The following is a 22,646-nucleotide window of genomic DNA, read 5'->3' as shown; positions in this document are numbered from 1 at the left end:
AGTTAGGTTCTAGGATACCTTAAAATATTTTAAGACATTCAGGTCTGGTCCTTAAAGTAATCCAAATATTTTGTTTAAGCCACAAACTAGCATCAAGAATTGATGATTTGAAGTCTGGTTAGGTACCACTGGGATCAATTTTGAAGAGTCGTTGTACATTTTAAGCTATACTGTGTTGCAATAGAAGACGAGAAAGGCTGGTTAGTCTGGCTGTCTGTGTTGAAAAAGTAACGTTCCATCATGAGTCATGTTGGGATGTGAACTCTTATCCAGAGGTTCAGGTTAATGCTTGGGACTAGTCCAGTGGTATTACTGCTATGTTGTCATCTTGTAGCCAAATCAAGGTCTCATTGCTTCCAAGAAACCTGAACTCACTTCCTGATAGAAAAAAAACAAAGAATGTCTTCAGCAAACTTCTCCTGAAAGACTCGCCAGGAGACTAGTAGCCTGTAGGTTTCAGAGTGCTCCCAGTGACCTTTAAACATAGAAGCAAGTTTCACTCTGGGACAAACACATTCCAGAATGGCACTCCAGTGAAGCTTTGAAGGAGGGTTCCACTATGGAAGAATTTTTTTAAAATCCATTCATGCATCACTGGCTAGGATGGCATTTATTACCAAACCCTAATTGCCCTTGAATGGAGTTGTTTGCAAAGATATTTCAGAGGGTAGCCAAAAGTCAGCAACATTGTTGTGGGTCAGGATTTATACAAAGATTAAAATCCATTTTACCTGATCTGACCTAAAAAAGGGTAATACAATAAACATCTGGTTCACTAAACACTAGGGTCACCACTTGACTACCTTTTAACCCAGATTTTATTGAATTCACATTTAGACCATTACAGGATTCAAACTCATGTGCCCAGGCCATTAGTCTGGTAGTCTGGACTGTTAGTCCAGTGACAATCCTTTGGAATAAGATGTTAAACAAAGACCCATCTGCCCCCTCTGGCAGCCAAAGGTTAGTGCAGACTCAATGGGCCAAGTGGCCTCTTGCTCACTGTAGGGATTCAATGATTCTTCTCACCCCTAACCAATCCCTTTTGAATTTGAGAGAGACTCAAAGACAAAGTATATGTTGAAATCCATACAGTCCAAGGAAAGGCTCTGAATGAGATTTAACACAGTAGCTTGAAACTGGAGATAATGTAACTTGACGCCATGATCCAAACAATAAATTTTGTTACTTTGACAAATCACAGTTCCCTCCCAAGTGTAATCCAAAACCAGCACTGGTGCTAGGACTGAGCTTTTTAGCTGCTCTGATATGCTACCTTCATCCATGGAAGCAGGAAGCAAGAATCACTGAAAGTTAACAAATGCCCCTTCTTCACAAACAAGACAAACCTTTATGGGAGAGAGAGTTAAAAGAAGAACATAGCACCACAGGGGTGGAGGTGCACAGACACAGACAGAATCTAACCAATTCATTAGATGTAACCATATTACAGAGGAGGAAGTGCTGGATGTCTTGAAACGCATAAAGGTGGATACATCCCCAGGACCTGATCAGGTGTACCCTAGAACTCTGTGGGAAGCAAGAGAAGTGATGGCTGGGCCTCTTGCTGAGATATTTGTATCATCGATAGTCACAGATGAGGTGCCGGAAGACTGGAGGTTGGCGAACATAGTGCCACTGTTTAAGAAGGGTGGTATGGACAAGCCAAGGAACTATAGACCAGTGAGCCGGATGTCGGTGGTGGGCAGGTTGGAGGGAATCTTGAGGGACAGGGTGTACATGCATTTGGAAAGGCAAGGACTGAGTAGGGATAGTCAACATGGCTTTGTGCATGGGAAATCAGGTTTGAAATCCTCCATGTCGCATGCTATCAACAAATGGAATTTTTGATTCACTTTGTTCAATACTAACAAATTAGCTACTATATTTCCCTTGCATCAACTGATGAGAATACATTTCATTCAGTGAATCATGTCTAAAATCTATTAAGCAGACTCTATTTCATAGATACATGTGGTTGCGTTTTAAAACTCTCGGGATGGGAGTAATGTCATTTAACATCCACAAATAGCTGTAGTTTGATGGCTAATTGATTCTCAAGTACATGATCATGGATGGAGCCACCATGTAACAGCCATGTTATTGGACAATTGTGCCACGATCTGCACTGGCAAATCCTCAAATACGTTCAAATCCCTCAGTCAGAATATAAATAGTCTTTTTACCCCATTCCCTCTTCCCCTCAAAAATCTGCGAATAAAAAAAAAGTTGGAATTACCAAGGTGGCTGCAGGAGCTGTTGGATTAATGTGGAAAAGGAAGAAACAACTTGTTTGTTGTCATCTCTGGAGGGAAAGGGGCCCTTCTTAACAGTGGGCTGAAGATTAGAAATGGAAAAACTATATGACCTTTGAAAATCATTTTTGTAGTTTAGAAGTAATAATAATCCAGGCACTGAGACAACACTCCACCACCATCCTCCTCATTTGGCATAAAACTTACTATTTTCACATTTTAAAATACAATTTCTTGCTCAAATGCCATATTCAGCTCCAAACTCCTTTGACTAAGTTTTATTGCAAATCCTTTGTACAGAACTTTGCCAAAAATAAATGAAAGCAAGTAAATTATAAAATGCTACTTAGGTGTCCACAGCAGCCTTAGAACAAGGATTGCAGCAGCCAAATGGCTCTTTCAATTCCATGTTAGCTGTTCAAGTTAGAGGAAAAAGAAAAAAAAAAGAGGGATAATGGGAAAGATAATGAGGAAAGAGGGATAATGCCTAACCTGCTGTGCTTTGACCAGCAACAAAGGGCTTATGCTCGAAACGTCGAATTCTCTATTCCTGAGATGCTGCCTAACCTGCTGTGCTTTGACCAGCAACACATTTGCAGCTGTGATCTCCAGCATCTGCAGACCTCATTTTTTACTCGAAGATTTTAACCTACTGCGAATCCTCTTACAAGGATGCCTTCCTTGAAGAAGCTCTCTTCCTCCCTCTACAAGGATTTCAGTGAGTCCCTCTCTCACTGCACCCCCCAGGTCATCTCCTCTGCACAGAAGCTCTTCAGATCACCCTCACCTTGACCTCCTTCCACCTATCCCACCTCCATCGCCCCTCCCCCTAGTCCCTCCTCCCTACCTTTTATCTCAGCCTGCTTGGCTCTCTCTCTCTTATTCCTGATGAAGGGCTTATGCTCGAAACGTCGAATTCTCTATTCCTGAGATGCTGCCTAACCTGCTGTGCTTTGACCAGCAACACATTTGCAGCTGTGATCTCCAGCATCTGCAGACCTCATTTTTTACTCGAAGATTTTAACCTACTGCGAATCCTCTTACAAGGATGCCTTCCTTGAAGAAGCTCTCTTCCTCCCTCTACAAGGATTTCAGTGAGTCCCTCTCTCACTGCACCCCCCAGGTCATCTCCTCTGCACAGAAGCTCTTCAGATCACCCTCACCTTGACCTCCTTCCACCTATCCCACCTCCATCGCCCCTCCCCCTAGTCCCTCCTCCCTACCTTTTATCTCAGCCTGCTTGGCTCTCTCTCTCTTATTCCTGATGAAGGGCTTATGCTCGAAACGTCGAATTCTCTATTCCTGAGATGCTGCCTAACCTGCTGTGCTTTGACCAGCAACACATTTGCAGCTGTGATCTCCAGCATCTGCAGACCTCATTTTTTACTATAATGGGAAAGAGAGCAAGTGAGAAAATATTTTCTCAACAACACATTGAAAGGCAGGACAGCAAGTTTAAAAACCAGAGATACACAGTATGACAACATTCCTGATGAAGGGCTCTGGACCGAAACGTTGATTCTCCTGCTCCTCAGATGCTGCCTGACCTGCTGTGCTTTTCCAGCACCACACTCTGGACTCTGATCTCCAGTATCTGCAGACCTCATTTTCTCCCTATGACAACCATTTAGTGCATTATGCCTATGCTAATATATTGCGATAGAAATTCAAAACAAAATCCCAATCTGTTGCCCTATATCTTTCTTTGCACTTAAAGTGTCCAATCATCCATTCCAATCCCCATAAATATTCCATTCTCAAATATTTTGTGTTCTCTCAAAACAGCAGATCAAGTGAACCACTGGCTTAATTTTTTTTGCCTAAAGAAACTATCTTGGCAACTGACAAATGTGTGAACTAGGGTCTAAAAAGATTGAGAAACAGAAATTGAAACTATCAATCTCTGATGGAAGTTGCCTGGACTGATTCCTGAGAAAGGTGCTGGAAAAGCGTAGCAGGTCAGGCATCATCTGAGGAGCAGGAAAAACTGATGTTTCCAGCAAAAGCCTTTCATCAGCATCCTTGAAGGGTTTTTACCTAAAACATAGATTTTCCTGCTGCCTGACCTGCTGTGCTTTTCCAGCACTACTCTAATCTCCTGCATCTGCAGTACCCACTTCTGCCTGATTCCTTAGAAAGCACAATCAGAGCCAATGATTTATCGGGTGAGAAATAAGTTTCATTATAAAGCACGTCCAAAGAGAACTAGTCAGAAAATCAAATCTGTTCACTTAAAATAGGGGTGGCACAATAGCTCAGTGGTTAGCACTACTGCCTCACAGCACCAGGGACCCATGTTCAATTCCCACCTCAGGTGACTGTGTGGAGTTTGCGCGTTTTCCCTGCATCTGCGTGGGTTTCCTCTGATACTTTGGTTTCCTCTCACAATCCAAAGATGTGCAGATCAGGTAACTTGGCCATGCAAAATTGCCCATAATGATAGTTGCATTTGTCAGGGGTAAATGTAGGGGAATGGGTCTGGGTGGGTTACTCCTCGGAGGGTTAGTGTGGACTTGATGAGCCAAAGCTGAAAATGTTTTGCTGGAAAAGCGCAGCAGGTCAGGCAGCATCCAAGGAACAGGAAATTCGACGTTTCAGGCATAAGCCCTTCATCAGGAATTTCTTGTTCCTTGGATGCTGCCTGACCTGCTGCGCTTTTCCAGCAACACATTTTCAGCTCTGATCTCCAGCATCTGCAGACCTCATTCTCTCCTCCTTGATGAGCCAAAGGGCCTGTTTCCATACTGTAGGGAATCTAAAAAATGTTAAAACTGGCTCATTAATTATTAAAATTATGGCAACTGTAAGCAACTTAGCTCAAATTATATCTGACAGCATTTCAAATAGGCATATCAAAAGAACAAAATTTATTGGATCTATTTACAACTTTCTAAGACTAACCATCTTGAAAATTTCAGCACAGAATCTGGACATCATCCAAGGCTAAAATAGATCATTTTAATCAGCAGCTTATCCACTACCTCAAAACATCCAGTCACCAACACAAATTGCAGTGTTTAGCATCTATAATGCATGTTAATGCATAACTTTAAAGTCTGAGCAAGAGTGACAATTTAAACTAGGAAACAGCTCTGGCACAACTCCAATTGTAAATAACTGCAAAATACTGCAGCAGAGTCACTCAAAGACTTACGTTCTACATTTAAGTCATTTTAAAATAAATTTACTAATGCTTACAAAATTAAAACATAAAACATACCAACCTTCACTTTTGGAAGTGGCCTCTACCCCTTCCAGTGCCCTACCTGGCATCTTGACAGAATTCACGAGCAGAACCTGAAGAGAAAGAAAAGGACTGGCTTCATAAACATGGTCCAAACATCCTGGTGACAAAAAAAAACTATACCTAAAACTATACCTAGAATCTTGCATCAACCTTGTGATAGCACTCTTGAAATCAGTAACTTTCTAACAGAGGCAAGTCCCATTCAGTTTAGGCTGGTTTGCAGTACTGATGGTGTAATGTACATATCGGGGTGCCATTTTTCAGAGATATTAATAAACACTGGCCACTCTCACAGGTGGGTGTGAAGTAGATCCCCTGGCACAAAGACAACCAGGAAGGGAGCTCACACTGGTGTCCTGGCCAGTATATATCCAATCAACTAGATTATCTGATTGTCACACTTACACATTTGTGGAAATATTGTACGAAATTGGCTGTTACAGTTACATCATAGACAAATCAAGTGAATTAACAGAAAATGTTAAATATCAGATGTTAGCAAGAATTAAAGGTTGTAGAACAACCACAGTAGGAGATCTTAGCCCTTCTCGTTTGACCACATTACTCAAAATAAGCTAGAGATGCTCAAGGGATTGGAATTACATTAAAAAAACAAAAAGTGACACAGGTCAGTAAAACCTTAAAAGACAAAGCAGACATTTTGACTGGAGGGATTGAAACAAAAAAAGTAGAACAAATGGTACTTGCATTAACACTTTTTCACCACAATGAGTGTAAAATGTTCAGTTCTGGTTGTCATTTAAAAAAGACAAAATCGTTACAAAAACATGTCTTTACAAGAATGATACAACTGGAATTGAGGAAAGATCTAGTAGAGGTCTTTAAAACTAAGTTAGATTTGAGTGCTCTCTTTCAAAACCTATTGGTGGGAAAAACAAAAATTAACTGCCTTCAATAAAATAGTTACAGAAAGAAAACAGGAAATTCAGAAGAAACTCAGTGGTAGGAATGCTGAACTTGTTACCATAGGGTCTGGTCAAGATGATCATTACAGACAAGTTGAAATGAAGTGGATAGACAAACATACAGGAGGCTTGAGAAAGCAGGGCATGTTGATAGAGTTAAAAAAGGTATGAGACTCATCAGCATAATGCTTTGGGCTAATCATGTTAAAACAAAAAATCAAAATGATAAGGACAGACAAGTGGCGTGCTAAGCTGCTTTTAGATAGGTCAGTTCAAATAATTCATCCACAGACATACAGTTTAAGAGGCAGCTTTGCACAAACTCAGAACTGAAACCAACCTGAATAACTCATTGCTTGGTCTACTGTTCAGGTTACATTTACTTCTTTCAGAGGTAAATCATCTACTCTGACCAATTTGCATAGGCAGAAGTTTTTGGGAAAGGAATGCAATGCATGGACAAAAAGATGAAGCTAGTATTTGCATCTCAACCAAAATAATTATGCATACAATAGTACAGTTGAGGTAATAATTTACAAGTATTACAAGAGCAGAGCAGGACATGCTAATAACCCCAATGTTACCAAATGAATCCCAAGTGAAACTTTACTCACTAATTGAAAAGCACTTTTGGTCCTTGGTCTAGTGTATTTCATTTGCTGTACAATAATGCTGTTCAGGAAAAAGTCATCACTTTAGATCTATTTGGCCCCCATTCAGGTGGTCTTAAATTATACCATGGCCCTATTAAAGGACAAGAGTATTCTTTTTGCAGTATTTTGCTTCTGTACCAAGATGCTGAAAAAAAAGTGAAGCTTGATGCTCCCAGTTGATGGTAACACTGATCAGTTGGTTTCTATGGTGAAAACTGGCTTGATAAACCACAAGTTTTAATTTAGCAATTTGGCTACCTTAGCAAACAGCCAGTGAACATGAGCTAACAAATGTACTTTAATCATTAGCACAAAGCTTTATTATATAAGGAAAAAGAATGAACTAATATGCTGAACGAACTAGCTAGAACAGTTTTAGTGCACAAGATTCAACCCTATTACTCTCAACAGCACAGATAGTCAATCAGTAAAAGGATACCCTGTTTCCACTTTTGAAATTTCTTGCTGAGTTAGCACTATACTTTCATTTGCTTCCCCACCACCCCCCCCCCCCCCACCAAACTCCTCTTCCTGCAGTAAGGCACCTTGTTGCTGTGCAACCAATTTCCTTTCTTCACAAAATTAGAGCAATATGGTTGTGTCTGCATTTAACCCAAATTTCCAAATAATAATCCATTGAACTTTCATAAGGTGAGGAGTACATTTCAGTTCTGGAATCAATCACCTGACAATATTAAATTATTTGGCTTTCCACAGATACTGCCAACATTTCTGCTTTACGCAGCGACTAACAGATTACCTGATCGTTACTACATTTGTTTGTGGGCTCATGGTTATGTGCAAATTTCTTGCATTTCAGAAACCACTATGCTTCCAATATATTTTGACCATTAAACAGCCTTTTTTGGGAACATCGAGCGATTGCGAAAAAAGGTACCTTATGAATGCAAATCTTTGACAATAGTAAAGAAAAGGAAAAAAAAAACCTCAGCAGAAATGGACTAGTGGGTTAACAGCATCTAGAGACTTTACCACATTTCCAAGTTTAGAAGTATTTCAGAACAGTGCATGTTAAAAAAGGGAAAAAACCCACCATACCTACAATTAACACATTTATTTTTAGAACAAGTATCAGGATGTGAGCTGTGCTAGCTATTTAATCTAACCAATACCCTCTGACATTCAATGGCATTATCATCACTGAATCTTCACTATCAATATCCTGGAGGCTATTAACCAGAAATGAAATTGGACTAGCCGTATAAAACAGCATGGCTACAAAGCAGGCCAGAGGCTGAGGTCCTGCACTGGGTAATTCACCTCTGGACTCCCAAACCTGTCCATCTACAAAACAAGGTAGAAATCAGGAATGTGCTGGAATACTCCCATATGGCTGGGCAAATGCAGCACCAAATACTACAAGATGCTCAACACCATCGAGGACAAAGCAGTCAACCAATCTAATAGTTTGTGGATGTGGTGCCATTTGTTTCTTTTACCAATATTATCAGTATTTGCAGGGTATACCACCTAAGTGATCACTGTAGAAATTCACCAAGGCTCCTTAGACAAGTGTACACAATCACCACCACCTTGAAGTAGAAGGGGAACACCACCTCAAAGTCCACCATCTAGACTTGGAATATATAACCACTTTTTAAACATCAGATCACATTCAATCCCTTGCTACATCAAATACAAGGCAGTTCAACACCATCAGGTGCAATTAGAGACTGGCAGTAAATGCTGGTCCAGCCAGCAATGCCCATTTACAAAGTTAATTTACAAAGATGTGAGGACTTTGCAGGTTCAAGAAAGCCAAGTTTGTCATAGTTTGTCATGCTTTGGTAGATGCCAGGTGGTGAAAATGTGTTGCTGGAAAAGCGCAGCAGGTCAGGCAGCATCCAAGGAACAGGAAATTCGACGTTTCGGGCATAAGCCCTTCATCAGGAATAGATGCCAGGTGGTCCATCCAGTTAAAAACATTTCTGTCATGTCTTTGAAATAGCTTGATATAATTGTTTTCTAGGCCATTTTAGAGGGCAAGTTAGGAGTCAAATGCATTGCAATAGATCTGGAGTGACATGTAAACTGAACTAGGGAGGGATACCAGATTTTCCTCAAGTAAACCAGATGGATTTGTGACAGTTTCATGGTCACTATTAGACTAGTCTTTAAATTCTATAATTTATTCATTGGTGATGGCCCCAGATTAGCATGGGTCTTTGCAGTCAGTCACATTGCCATTAATTACTAAAATTAAAGGAGTCTGTATTAAAAATACAAAGAGGAGTGAAGACTTGAGTAGGAAATTGGAAGAATAAAATCTGAAACAGAAAGCTGTACAGGTAGGCATCAAATTAAAAATTTCTACATTAGAATACAGGCAATTCCTGGGTTGGAAACAGGTTCTGTTATGGAGTCTATTAGAGTCGATTTGCATGCAAATCCAAACACCATGCAGGACAATCAATCAACCATAAGTACAGAAAATTTTCATATGGTGAATCTTTAAAATTACACTCCTGTATGGGATCATCTTAAAATACAAGCATTAGGTCAATAATCCCTGGTTCTTCTTTACCAAGCTTATAAAAACCTGTTACAAAACAATTTTAATATTACAGAATTCAGGCAAAAGAAATTGTTATTGCAAGTGTTCCACTCTTCAATGCCTCAATACAGCTGTATTAGTCTTAATATTTACACTATATGTCCCACATTAGGCATACAACCTTCTAAACAGAAATAATGGGTTCTACAAGCCACAGGACTGAACATGAGTGAGTTCAGCATCCTGCAGTGAACAGCTGACTCAGTGCACCACCTTCGGGGAAGCCAAAACAGAGGATATGATCCAGTCAGGGAGTTTCACAACTTGTTACAAAAGAAGCTAAGTATCATCCAACTGAAAGCTTTCATCTTGCTGCTGTGCGTGCAAGGTGTTAGGCAACTGCAATTGTAATCAGAACACAGTGCTTGTCCGGTCATGTTCTGTATTTCCTTGCCTGTATTTCCATTCACAGCAGGACACCGCTCATACACTTTAAGTTTAATAGGAAAATAAGCAGTATTTTCCATCCATAACACCTCCCTACATTCCAAATTTATAGGTATTGCTACACAAAGCGAGCACAGTCCATTTAACTCACCCATAAGCTTGTTGGTTATGACAACAATGAAGTTGTTGGCTAATCAACATCTTTTATTAGTTTACTGTAAACTCAAAAGTAAATTCCAACATTGGAACCTGCTGCACTCATCTCTAACTATTTTTCAAGATTTTGAATTAAATCTAGTTTTTATGAATATAGTAACTCCTCCATATTTTTGTTCCATTGACTAGTTCAGTCAGCAATAAATTTTCCCAGTAAATGGAAATTTACTCTCCCTACAAAGTTCAAAGCACAGGCTGTAGCTTCTGGTTCATCCGATCATTTGCTGGTCTACATTATCTATCCCTTGAATCCTAGATCAATTTCCTGCACTGGAGGTCTGCCACAAGGAATGTTTCCAAGATTATTAAAGTCACCAACATAGAATGGGGTCCAACCACAAAGTGTTTACACAGAGCAACTTAAGTTTTAGGTTTTTGTTTGGAAAGCTAACAGCTACTATACTTGTTATATTCATTCCATATGCATATTGCAAAGACTGTGGGTCCTGACAGCACCCAACCATAGTATTGAAGGTCTGTGCAATACCAGCAGCTACAAACATGACAAAGAAAAGCAAAAACTGCTCAAGTATGTTCTACACTCAAAACAGATAAATCCAATCCTGGTAATGACAGGGATGAAAAAGCTTGTTGACTGAGCTAGCTAGTTTTGTGGCTGCATTCCAGAAAATGTCATGGAATGACTGCCAAGTGGGGACAGGGGTGTTGGTGGTCGAGTTCATAGAACATAGAACGATACAGCGCAGTACAGGCCCTTGGGCCCTCGATGTTGCGCAAATCCAAGCACACCTAACCTACACTAGCCCACTTTCCTCCATATGCCTATCCAATGCCCGTTTAAATGCCCATAAAGAGGGAGAGTCCACCACTGTTACTGGCAGGGCATTCCATGAACTCACGACTCGCTGAGTAAAGAATCTACCCCTAACATCAGTCCTATACTTACCACCCCTTAATTTAAAGCTATGCCCCCTTGTAATAGCTGACTCCATGTATGGAAAAAGGTTCTCATGGTCAACCCTATCTAAACCCCTAATCACCTTGTACACCTCTATCAAGTCACCCCTAAACCTTCTTTTCTCCAATGAAAACAGCCCCAAGTGCCTCAGCCTTTCCTCATATGATCATCCTACCATACCAGGCAACATCCTGGTAAACCTCCTTTGTACCTGTTCTAGTGCCTCCACATCCTTCCTATAGCATGGCGACCAAAACTGCACACAATACTCCAGATGCGGCCGCACCAGAGTCCTATTCATGATCCGGGGTCAGGACCAATGATGTTGGGGGGGAGGAGGAAAGAGGACAGATAGATCCAGCTGACGTTAGGCAGGAAATTGAAATGCATGACACAAGTCTCTGGATTACTCTAATGCAGTGTAGGAAAAGGAGGAGGGTGTAGCAGATGTATGCATGGTTGGAAAGATGGTGCAGCAGGAAGGACTTCAGATTCAAGGTTCAAAAGGGTTACATTTGATCAGAAATGGGAGTAATGTATTCTCAGGAAGGTTAATAAGTAGTCTTGGATTGCTTCAAGGTATGTTCCATTTTGCTTCTGAACAGTGTGGGAATGGTGCCTGTTCAATTGAGTTCAACTAATCAGTTGTCTGGATTGACCCAAAATGTTACCTCTCAATTCTGTTAGCACAGATTGTAGTAGTTTATGAAACTCGTCTATCACCACCTTAAAAAAGGTAATGGTGGAGTGGGGGTAGGGGGACTAGGTAAATGAATAGAAGCCTTGCCTGTAACACTCACATCCCATAAAACACAGACACATGATCTTCAGTAACCCTTTGGCCAGTGACACCCTCCCACTTTGTGTACCAAAATGATTAATTTAGGAAGAGATAGTAATGTCATTACTGGACTAATAAACCAGGAGCTGGGTATGACATTCTAAAAGGGAGAATTCAAATTTCAACAATTTACTAAGAAAACTGGTATCAGAAAGAACCATGGTGCTACTGGAATGTAGCTCAAAAAAAACTTTAGAAACAATATCTGCTTAGTCCAGTCTGTGACTGCAAAGCCACACCACCATTTAGCTCTTAAAAAAAAAGTGTTAGCTGTTCCCTCAGATGACACTAAACCTGAGGTACCCTCATTAGCTCAGCAAAACCAAGGGATTCATTCAAAAAGTTGGGTGTTTTCCTGGGATCCTGGCTATTATCTCTTGTTCATGAATATCAATATTATTGTCATTTGTTTACCGTTTGAAACAGGCCATTTAATCAATCCAGAGCACCACTTTGCATAAATGCAAACAAACAGTTTCACACTTTGTTCTGCTCAGATATCCATTTCTTCTGCATTCTGTTCTAAAGCTAGTATCTACAACCCTTTGTTCTTCATTTCCCTGCTTTCAGCAATACCTTGTTCCTACTTCCCATAAGTGGTCAATACTATTATATTACTCCATAAAGTGTTTTTATTAATCAGACAAATTAAGTATTTCTTTGCATTGCATACTATGTAGTAATTCTTTCAGGAAGTCATTTTAAAAAAAATACACACAATGAAGCTTTCACTTTTCACTATTACAAGTACCAGAGATATTCAGCATTACATCTGGAAACTATTTCAATTGGTGCCCTTCAGCATTGAAACAAAGATGACATGGCAAACAGGGAATAATGAGACTAGTCAACATCAGTGAAGCAATACTTCAGGAAAAGTATCTTCAAGATACTGAACATACTAAAGATCAGATACTCTTGAAATGAGGCCAATGTACAGGCTACACATGGGTAATGTGCCATTTGTATTCTATAAAGTAGTTTTCTGAATGCTAGTAGAAAGTGAGGACTGCAGATGCTGGAGATCAGAGCTGGTAATGTGCAGCAGGTCAGGCAGCATCCAAGGAGCAGAAGAATCGACATTTCGGGCATGAGTCCTTCAGGAAGAAGGGCTCATGCCCGAAACGTCGATTCTCCTGCTTCTGAATGCTAGTCTCAACATAGACAAAAATAAAGGAACGTATTTCTCAATCAAACATTCTATTAATATGCACTTGTCAGTGTTCTAAACATGCCATATCTGAAAGTAGTGAGATACATTTCAGAAAGTCCTTACCAACAGACTTCCTGATCAGTGTCAGTATGCGGCACTGAGTAGATGCCAGGTCGAGAAAGTCAGTACATTGGTTACACAACTGTAACAATAAAGAACTGGGTCAGTAATCCCAAAAACAGGTTTTTGATTAGACTTACAGTGTGGAAACAGGCCCTTCGGCCCAACAAGTCCACACCGACCCGCCGAAGCGAAACCCACCCATACCCCTACATTTACCCCTTACCTAACACTACGGGCAATTTAGCATGGCCAATTCACCTGACCCGCACATCTTTGGACTGTGGGAGGAAACCGGAGCACCCGGAGGAAACCCACGCAGACACGGGGAGAACGTGCAAACTCCACACAGTCAGTCGCCTGAGTTTTGCAGCCAGAAAAGTTTAAAAATGCACCTGGATATTAACAGCAAAGTGACCAGTGGGTCAGAAGCCAATCATCTTTACCTGGTCTGCTATGTGACTCCAGTTCCACATCATTAGTTTGCTATTCCACTTCTAATAATCAATTGTACTAAACACATCAGGATTACAATTAAAAACAAGTGAGCCCTCAGGACACATTGGTAGTGTTCCTATCCTTGGACCAGGAGGCCTGAATTCAAGTCCCACCTGCTCCAGAGGTGTGTAGAACATTGCAGCACAGTACAGGCCCCTACAGCCTCTATGTTGTGCCGACCTGTGGAACCAATCTGAAGCCCATCTAACCTACACTATTCCACTCTCATCCATATGCCTATCCAATGACCATTTAAATGCCCTTAAAGTTGGTAAGTCTACTACAGTTGCAGGAGAAAGTGAGGACTGCAAATGCTGGAGATCAGAGCTGAAAATGTGATGCTGGAAAAGCACAGCAGGTCAGGCAGCATCCAAGGAGCAGGAGAATCCACGTTTCGGGCACGAGCCCTTCTTCAGAAAGGAGGAAAGTGTGTCCAAGCAGGCTAAGATAAAAGGTAAGGAGGAGGGACTTGGGGGAGGGGCTTTGGAAATGCGATAGGTGGAAGGAGGTCAAGGTGAGGGTGATAGGCCGGAGTGGGGGTGGGGGCGGAGAGGTCAGGAAGAAGATTGCAGGTTAGGAAGGTGGTGCTGAGTTCGAGGGATTAGACTGAGACAAGGTGAGGGGAGGGGAAAACGAGGAAACTGGAGAAATCTGAGGCTAAACACCAGCTCACGGACACCTCCTCCTAATGCCCCCTTGACCATGACCACACCTCCCACCACCAAACCATCATCTCCCAGACCATCCATAACCTCATCACCTCAGGGGATCTCCCATCCACCGCCTCCAACCTCAGTCCCACAACCCCGCACCACTCGTTTCTACCTCCTGCCCACAATCCACAAACCTGACTGCCTTGGCCGACCCATTGTCTTGGCCTGCTCCAGCCCCACCGAACTCATCTCTGCATACCTCGACACAGTCCTGTCCCCCTTAGTCCAAGAACTCCCCACCTACGTTTGGGACACCATCCACGCCCTCCACATCCTCCATGATTTTCGCTTCCCTGGTCCCCAACGCCTTATCTTCACCCTGGACATCCAGTCCCTGTACACCTCCATCCCCCATCACGAAAGACTCAAAGCCCTCCGCTTCTTCCTTTCCCGCCGTACCAACTAGTACCCTTCCACTGACACCCTCCTTCGACTGACTGAACTGGTCCTCACTCTGAACAACTTCTCTTTCCAATCCTCCCACTTCCTTCAAACCAAAGGAGTAGCCATGGGCACCCCCATGGGCCCTAGCTATGCCTGCCTCTTCATAGGATATGTGGAACAGTCCATCTTCCGCAGCTACACTGGCACCACCCCCCACCTTTTTCTCCGCTACATCGATGACTGTATCAGCGCTGCCTCGTGCTCCCACAAGGAGGTTGAACAGTTCATCCACTTTACCAACACCTTCCACCTCAACCTCAAATTTACCTGGACCATCTCAGACTCCTCCCTCCCCTTCCTAGACCTTTCCATTTCTATCTCGGATGACCGAATCAACACGGATGTTACTATAAACTGACCGACTCCCACAACTACCTAGACTACACATCCTCCCAATCTGCCCCCTGTAAAAACGCCATCCCATATTCCCAATTCCTTCGTCTCTCACCGCATCTGCTCCCAGGAGGACCAGTTCCAATACCGTACAACCCAGATGGCCTCCTTCTTCAAAGACCGCAACTTCCCCCCAGACGTGATCGACGATGCCCTCCACCGCATCTCCTCCACTTCCCGCTCCTCCGCCCTTGAACCCCGCCCCTCCAATTGCCACCAGGACAGAACCCCACTGGTCCTCACCTACCACCCCACCAACCTCCATATACATTGTATCATCCATCGTCATTTCTGCCACCTCCAAACGGACCCCACCACCAGAGATATATTTCCCTCCCCTATCAGCGTTCCGAAAAGACTACTCCCTCTGTGACTCCCTCGTCAGGTCCACACCCCCCCACCAACCAAACCTCCACTTCTGGCACCTTCCCCTGCAACTGCAAGAAATGCAAAACTTGCACCCACACCTCCCTCCAAGGCCCCAAGGGATCCTTCCATATCCACCACAAATTCACCTGCACCTCCACACACATCATTTACTGCATCCACTGCACCCGATGTGGCCTCCTCTATATTGGGGAGACAGGCCGCCTACTTGCAGAACGTTTCAGAGAACACCTCTGGGACACCCGGACCAACCAACCCAACCACCCTGTGGCTCAACACTTCAACCCCCCCTCCCACTCCACCAAGGACATGCAGGTCCTTGGACTCCTCCATCGCCAGACCATCGCAACACAACGGCTGGGGGAAGAGCACCTCATCTTCCGCCTAGGAACCCTCCAACCACAAGGGATGAACTCAGATTTCTCCAGTTTCCTCATTTCCCCTCCCCCCACCTTGTCTCAGTCTAATCCCTCAAACTCAACACCGCCTTCCTAACCTGCAATCTTCTTCCTGACCTCTCCACCCTATCACCCTCACCGTGACCTCCTTCCACCTATCGCATTTCCAACACCCCTCCCCCAAGTCCCTCCTCCCTACCTTTTATCTTAGCCTGCTGGACACACTTTCCTCATTCCTGAAGAAGGGCTCATGCCCGAAACGTCGATTCTCCTGCTCCTTGGATGCTGCCTGACCTGCTGTGCTTTTCCAGCAACACATTTTCAGCTACTACAGTTGCAGGCAGTGTTCCACACCCCTACTACTGAGTAAAGGAACTACCTCGGACATCTGTCCTATATCTATCACCCCTCAATTTAAAAACTATGCCCACTTGTGCTAGCCAACTTCTCTCTCCCCAATTATCATATGTTTCAATTAAGTCACCTCTCAACCTTCCTCTAACAAAAGCAGCCTTAAGTCCCTCAGCCTTTCTCCAGAAGATCTTCCCTCCATACCAGGCAACATCTTAGTAAATCTCCTCTCAATCCTTTCCAAAGCTTCCACATCTTTCCTATAATGCAGTGACCAGAACTGTACACAATACTCCAAATGTGGCCACACCAGAGTTTTGTACAGCTGCAGCATGATCTCATTGTTCCAAAATTCAATCCTTCTACCAATAAAAGCTAACGCACCATCTGCCTTTTTAACAATCCTATCAACATGGGTGGCAGCTTTCAAGTATCTACTACCTGGACACCGATCTCTCTGCTCATCTACACTACCAAGAATCTTACCATTGGCTTAGTACTCTGCATTCCTGTTACTCCTTCCAGAGTGAATCACCTCACACTTTTCTGTATTAAACTCCATTTGCCACCTCTCAGCCCAGCTCTGCAGCTTATCTCTATCTCTGTAACCTACAACATTCTTCGTCACTATCCACAACTCTACCGACGTTACTGTCATCCACAAATTTACTAACCCATCCTTCTATGCCGTCATCCAGGTCATTTTATATAAAATGGCAAAACAACAATGGACCCAAAACAGATCCTTGCGATACCCCACTAGTAACTGAAACCAGGATGAATATTTCCCATCAACCACCACCCTCTAACTTCTTTCAACGAGCCAATTTCTGATCCAAACCACTAAATTCACCCTCAATCCCATGCCTCCATATTTTGTGCAATAGCCTACCATGGGCTATCTTTTCAAAAGCCTTACTAAAATCTATATACACAACATCAACTGCTTTACCCTCATCCACCTGTCTGGTCACCTTCTCAAAAGAACTCAAAGATTTGAGAGGTACTACATACCCTTCACAAAACCGTGCTGACTATCCCTAATCAATTTATTCCTCTCTAGATGATTATAAATCCTTTCTTATAACCCTTTCCAACACTTCACCCACAACTGAACTGAGGCTTATAGGTCTATGATTTCCAAGGTTGTCTCTACTTCCTGTCTTGATCTAAGGAGCAATATTTACTATCTTCCAGTCTTCTGGCACTATTCCTGTAGACAATGACAACATAAAGATCAATGCCAAAGGCTCTGCAAATCCTCCCTGGCTTCCCAGAAAATCCAAGGATAAATCCCATCCAGCCCAGGGGATTTATCTATTTTTACACTTCCCAGAATTGCTAATACCTCCTCCTTATGCATCTCAATCCCATCTAGTCTAGTATCCTATTCAGTTTAGTTTAAAATCTAACTAAGTGGACAGACTTTCTCCTCATTTTCATGGCCATCAATATCCTCATCATGAAAATCAAGAGACTGTCAAACTTTGACGTGAAGTTTGGCCTGACATTTCTGCCTCCAAATTCTTCTCTTGTAATATTCCTTGAGTAAATTTAATAGCGTCTCAACTGTTGTTTAGAAAAAGTTTTTTTTTAATTTAAAGAACAGACCAGAGTCAACTAGTCCCTTTTAATTAGTTTTACACTATTGTTCAGGTTACACTACTAGCAATCAATTATATAATACATGAGGAAACATCACATAGGAAAGGAGAAAAGGAAGTTTGAAAAATTTAGGACAGGATCACTTTTGTGGAAATGGATGGAATAGGATAGGAGCTTGATGACAGATCCTATTGGAATAGCCTAATCAGGAATGTCTTCACCCTAAATCCACAGCCAGTTACCTTGACCGAATCATTCAATTCTACCATTCAGAAGTGTAAAGGCTACACAAAAAGATAACAAGATTTCACTTCAGCTTGTATGGGATTTAGCATTGTTAACACTGGATGAATATATTCCAGGAAGCTTTATCTCATGACCTATCACCAACTACAGCCTCTCACCCAAATACAAACATTAGCTGCCAATGAATACCATTGCCATGGCTAAGACTTTCCATATCAATATTGAAGCAAATGATGCCACTTAGTTGAGCATTGACAGTCAGGCAGTCTTCACCCCCAACATTAAAAAATTCAAAACATTTTAGAAGTGTTACAGTGAATTTTTGTTCTATGTTGTTTGGAGCAGTAATCGAGAGATTAACTTTCAATTTCAGGGCACTGAAGAAATTTCCTCAAGGGTGGAGGATTATAATTGGACTAGAAATACCCAGGATTAGTTAACAAGTGAATTTCAGAGAAATTTGCATTCGGAAACATCTATTGTTCTCCACACAGAAACATTGACAATGAGATATTAGGGGATTTCCAGTTACTGACAGCTCAATACTTATCCAAACATTGTACTTTGATTGCAGAGATCATTTGAATACATTAGGACCAGCTTTTCTCACCAGGTAATGTTTCCTTCAAATTAGAGATCATCTGTGAGCACAAGATGAAAACAGAGTTTTCCAACATTTTAACTGTCACTTTAAAACAGTTTTATTCCAACTGCAGACAGACACCAAACGAATTAACTGGGAGCATTGGCACATTAATATCTGGGGATGTAACAGAGTTGGATTTATCCTTTCAGATGTAAGTGTTTAAATAAACCAAGCAAACATGGAACTACAATTCATAATAAATTTACAGTCAAATCACATTAAAAAATTGTTTTATACACAAACAGCAGATTAGTACAGCATCCATTAAGATAAATAAGCTAAAGCCCTGGAAGCAATTTAGGACATTTTTTGATTCAGTGAACCAGCCCTCTCTTTACATTAAAGTAAGATCACCCCCATCCAAGAAACAGCAAGTCACTTTCTTCAACTCAAAAATAACCAAGCTCTACCTTTCACTAGCTATATTCCATTCCTCCTGTTCCACTCCTAGTGATCACATACTTACCGTAAATTCAAAACAATCCATAACCTGCACATATCCCCATTTATTCTATCCATCACAGCAAGACTCACCTACATAACCCAACTCTTATATCTTAAGTGGACCATGATGATTGCAATTACTTTATTTAGCCAGGAAACCTTCAACCATGTTCATTCCCCACCAACCTAATTGAAGGTTTGCAGGGAAAAGAAAAACACCTCAGACACATCCTTAATGAAGCTTAAGCCTTGAAACCTGTTTACTTTGCAAAATAGTTATCATTCAAGGTAGAATCCAGTCAATTCTATCACTTCCAGCCAAAAACAAATCCCAAACTCTCACAAATATGCTTTAATCCTTGTTAACACAGAACATATTGTTTTTCCTCATTTTTGGTGTCAAATTAAGTGGGGAGGGGCAATTTGACTTTTTTTAAATCAAGTGCAGCTACAGAAAATTTAACAGCCAATTACAGGAGCTACAGCTCATTCAAAACAGCAGATGCACCTCCTTCTGTTTGGACATTGATTGCTAAAGATAATTAAGTATTTTTAGTTCAAATTTATATATTGAGAACTGGAATAGGATGGTGGCAATCCAGTTAAAAGCACATTGGAAGGGAGTCAAAAAAACAACAGCTGCATCTACAGATTGTAGCTTGCATGTTACAAGCATCTTTAATGTAATAAAGCATGCCAAAATGTTAAATATCATGATTTGATATATTATTGTCACATGTACTGAGATACAGTGAAACGTATTGGGCTAACCAGACAAATTCTACCTGATAGAAGCACATCTGGGTAATAGAACAGAATGCACAAAAAAGTGTTACAGTGACAGAGAAGGTGCAGAGAAAGATCAACTCCAATATGTGAGAGGTCTGTTCATAAGTCTGATAACGGCAGAGAAGAGGATGTTCTCAAATCTGTTGGTACGCGTTTTCAAACGTCTGTATTTTCTGTCTGATAGTAGTGAGTGGAAGAGAGTATCACTGGGGTCAGAAGGGTCTTTGATTATGTTGGCTGCTTTCCCGAGGCACTGGGAAGTGTAGACAGAATCACTGGAAGGAAGTGAAGGTTAGTCTTCATGATGGACATGGCTGCATTCAAAACCCTGTAATTTCTTGCAGTCTTGGGCAGAGCAGTTGCTATACCAAGCTGTGATGTGTCCAGATAGGATGCTTTCATGTGATGCATCTAGAAAAATTGGTAAGAGTCATTGTAGACATGCTGAATTTCCTTAGCCTTCTGAGGAAGTAGAGGTGTTAGTGTGTTTTCTTGCTGTAGTGTCGAGGGGAAGGACCAGGATAGCTTATTAGTGACTCCTAGGAACTTGAAGCTCTCGACCTCCTCCACCTTAGTATCGTTGATACAGACAGGGGCATATCCTCCACTCTGCATTCTGAGTCAATGACCAGCTCCTTCGTTTTGCTGACATTGAGAGAGAGGTTGCTGTCTTTGCAACATCCCAGTAAACTTTATCTCCTTCTCGTACTTTGTCTTGTGAAGGCTCAAGATGAAGGAAAAATGTGTAAAAACTCACAAATTTGCGTTCTAATTCTTTTAATAAACCTATTAAGGCATATTTTGACATACCTCAGGAGCAAACAGGACTTGAACCCAGGCCTTCTGGGCCAGAGGTAGCAATATTACCACTGTACCACAAGAGATCCATTCAAACTTGAATTTTTTTTGCTTTTTCTACCCATAAGTGTTATCACACGCAACCAAGTGACCTTCTCACCACCAAAATCACTGACTTTATACCTTTTTTTGTAAACTAATAACCATCATCAATAAAAACACCCACAAACTTGCTGTCTAGCTTTCTGGTAGTCACATAAAACAACCATACTGGAGTCACTGATTGTTTGCTTTACTCAATTTCCAATCAAATTGGTCTACAACATAAAAAAATGTAACAGGAAGAAAACCCCACAGGGATAGATCCAAAGTTCAGCTTTCCGCCCAAGCCATGGAACCCAAGCCTCCCCTTCCACATATGTGGCAAGGTTTCAATTTAAAATAAACCTTTTAATCGCAACATCTAATTTACTTTACTGACTGCCACCAAACATTGTTACAATACTCTCCATTTGTAGTCATGATTTGGAGAGGCTGGTGTTGGACTGGGGTGTACAAAGTTAAAAACCACACAACACCAGGTTATAGTCCAACAGGGTTAATTGGAAGCACACTAGCTTTTGGAGCATCGCTCCTTCATCAGGTGGTAGTGGTCCCACTACCACGTGATGAAGAAGCGTCACTCTGAAAGCTAGTGTGCTTCCAATTAACCCTGTTGGACTATAACCTGGTGTTGTGTGATTTTTAACTCCATTTGTAGGGCATCCTTGTTTTAAGTTCCCTGTTTGAAAGTCTTCTGTTTTATAGTTGTTTATTTTGTCTGTCTTTATTTAAAGAGCCATTATTGTGCTAACAGCCCCCACTTCTTGGTCACATCTCATCTCATGTCATGTCATTGCATCATCAGTGAGACTCTTTGATTGTGCTGCTAGAGTTGGTGCCATATTTATCATGTTAATTCTGAGTGTTAGAATTCAAGTTGTACATATATTGTAGATTATTTTATTATTACTATTTTATGTATAATGAAGTGTATTGTTTGTTCAAAACCATGAAATCGTGTGGCTTTTATCTCTTAGTGAATGTCCCATTCATCTCACACTTCTTTAAGGAAGGTTACTGGTTGATAAACAATTTGTCCATGATCCTAAGAAACTACACCTAGTTATTTGCTTATATCAAGCTCCTTAGTTAACCTGCAAAGAAAACTTCTGTTATATTGGCAAAACCTCCTCCTCATGAACACACATTAGCTCTCTTTTGCAATTTTATTGCTATCTAGATATTCCTACCTTCAATAAATGTTTCTGAAACTTTCATAGAATCCCTACAGTGTACGAGACCATTCAGCCCATCAAGTTTGCACTGATCCTCCGAACAGCATCTCACCCAGACCCAGCACACCATCCTATCACCATGACTTTGCATTTAACATGGCTAATTCACCTGACTTGCTCATCCCTGGACACTACAGGGCAATTTAGCACAACCAATCCACTTAACATGCATATCTTTGGATTGTGGGAGGATATCAGAGCAGCCGATGTAAAACCATGCAGACGCAGGGAGAACATGCAAACCCCACACAGTCACCCAAGACTAGAATCAAACCTCAGTGCTAACCATTGAGTCACCATGCTGC

The 22,646-nt window shown here is 41.6% G+C and overlaps 1 protein-coding gene across 5 annotated transcripts in view; it reads right to left on the bottom strand.

Annotated features, from left to right (window-relative positions):
- Positions 1-22,646, bottom strand: part of LOC132819860 (pleckstrin homology domain-containing family G member 1) — a 219,202-nt gene that overhangs the window by 134,389 nt on the left and 62,167 nt on the right. For 4 of the 5 annotated variants that reach the window (XM_060831757.1, XM_060831759.1, XM_060831758.1 and 1 more), the window contains exon 2: positions 5,480-5,552. Coding sequence is in view for 3 of the 5 variants with exons in the window: in XM_060831759.1 (XP_060687742.1) it covers positions 5,480-5,528 (49 nt within the window). In the remaining 2 variants the exon portion in view is untranslated. The remainder of the gene's footprint in view (positions 1-5,479; positions 5,553-22,646) is intronic. The other variant, XM_060831761.1, reaches the window with a different exon arrangement.

Source organism: Hemiscyllium ocellatum, chromosome 10 (genome assembly GCF_020745735.1).
Source record: "Hemiscyllium ocellatum isolate sHemOce1 chromosome 10, sHemOce1.pat.X.cur, whole genome shotgun sequence".
NCBI classification, from domain to species: domain Eukaryota; kingdom Metazoa; phylum Chordata; class Chondrichthyes; order Orectolobiformes; family Hemiscylliidae; genus Hemiscyllium; species Hemiscyllium ocellatum.
The sequence above is the reverse complement of the archived record's forward strand: the minus strand, read 5'-3'. Positions and strand labels throughout refer to the sequence as shown.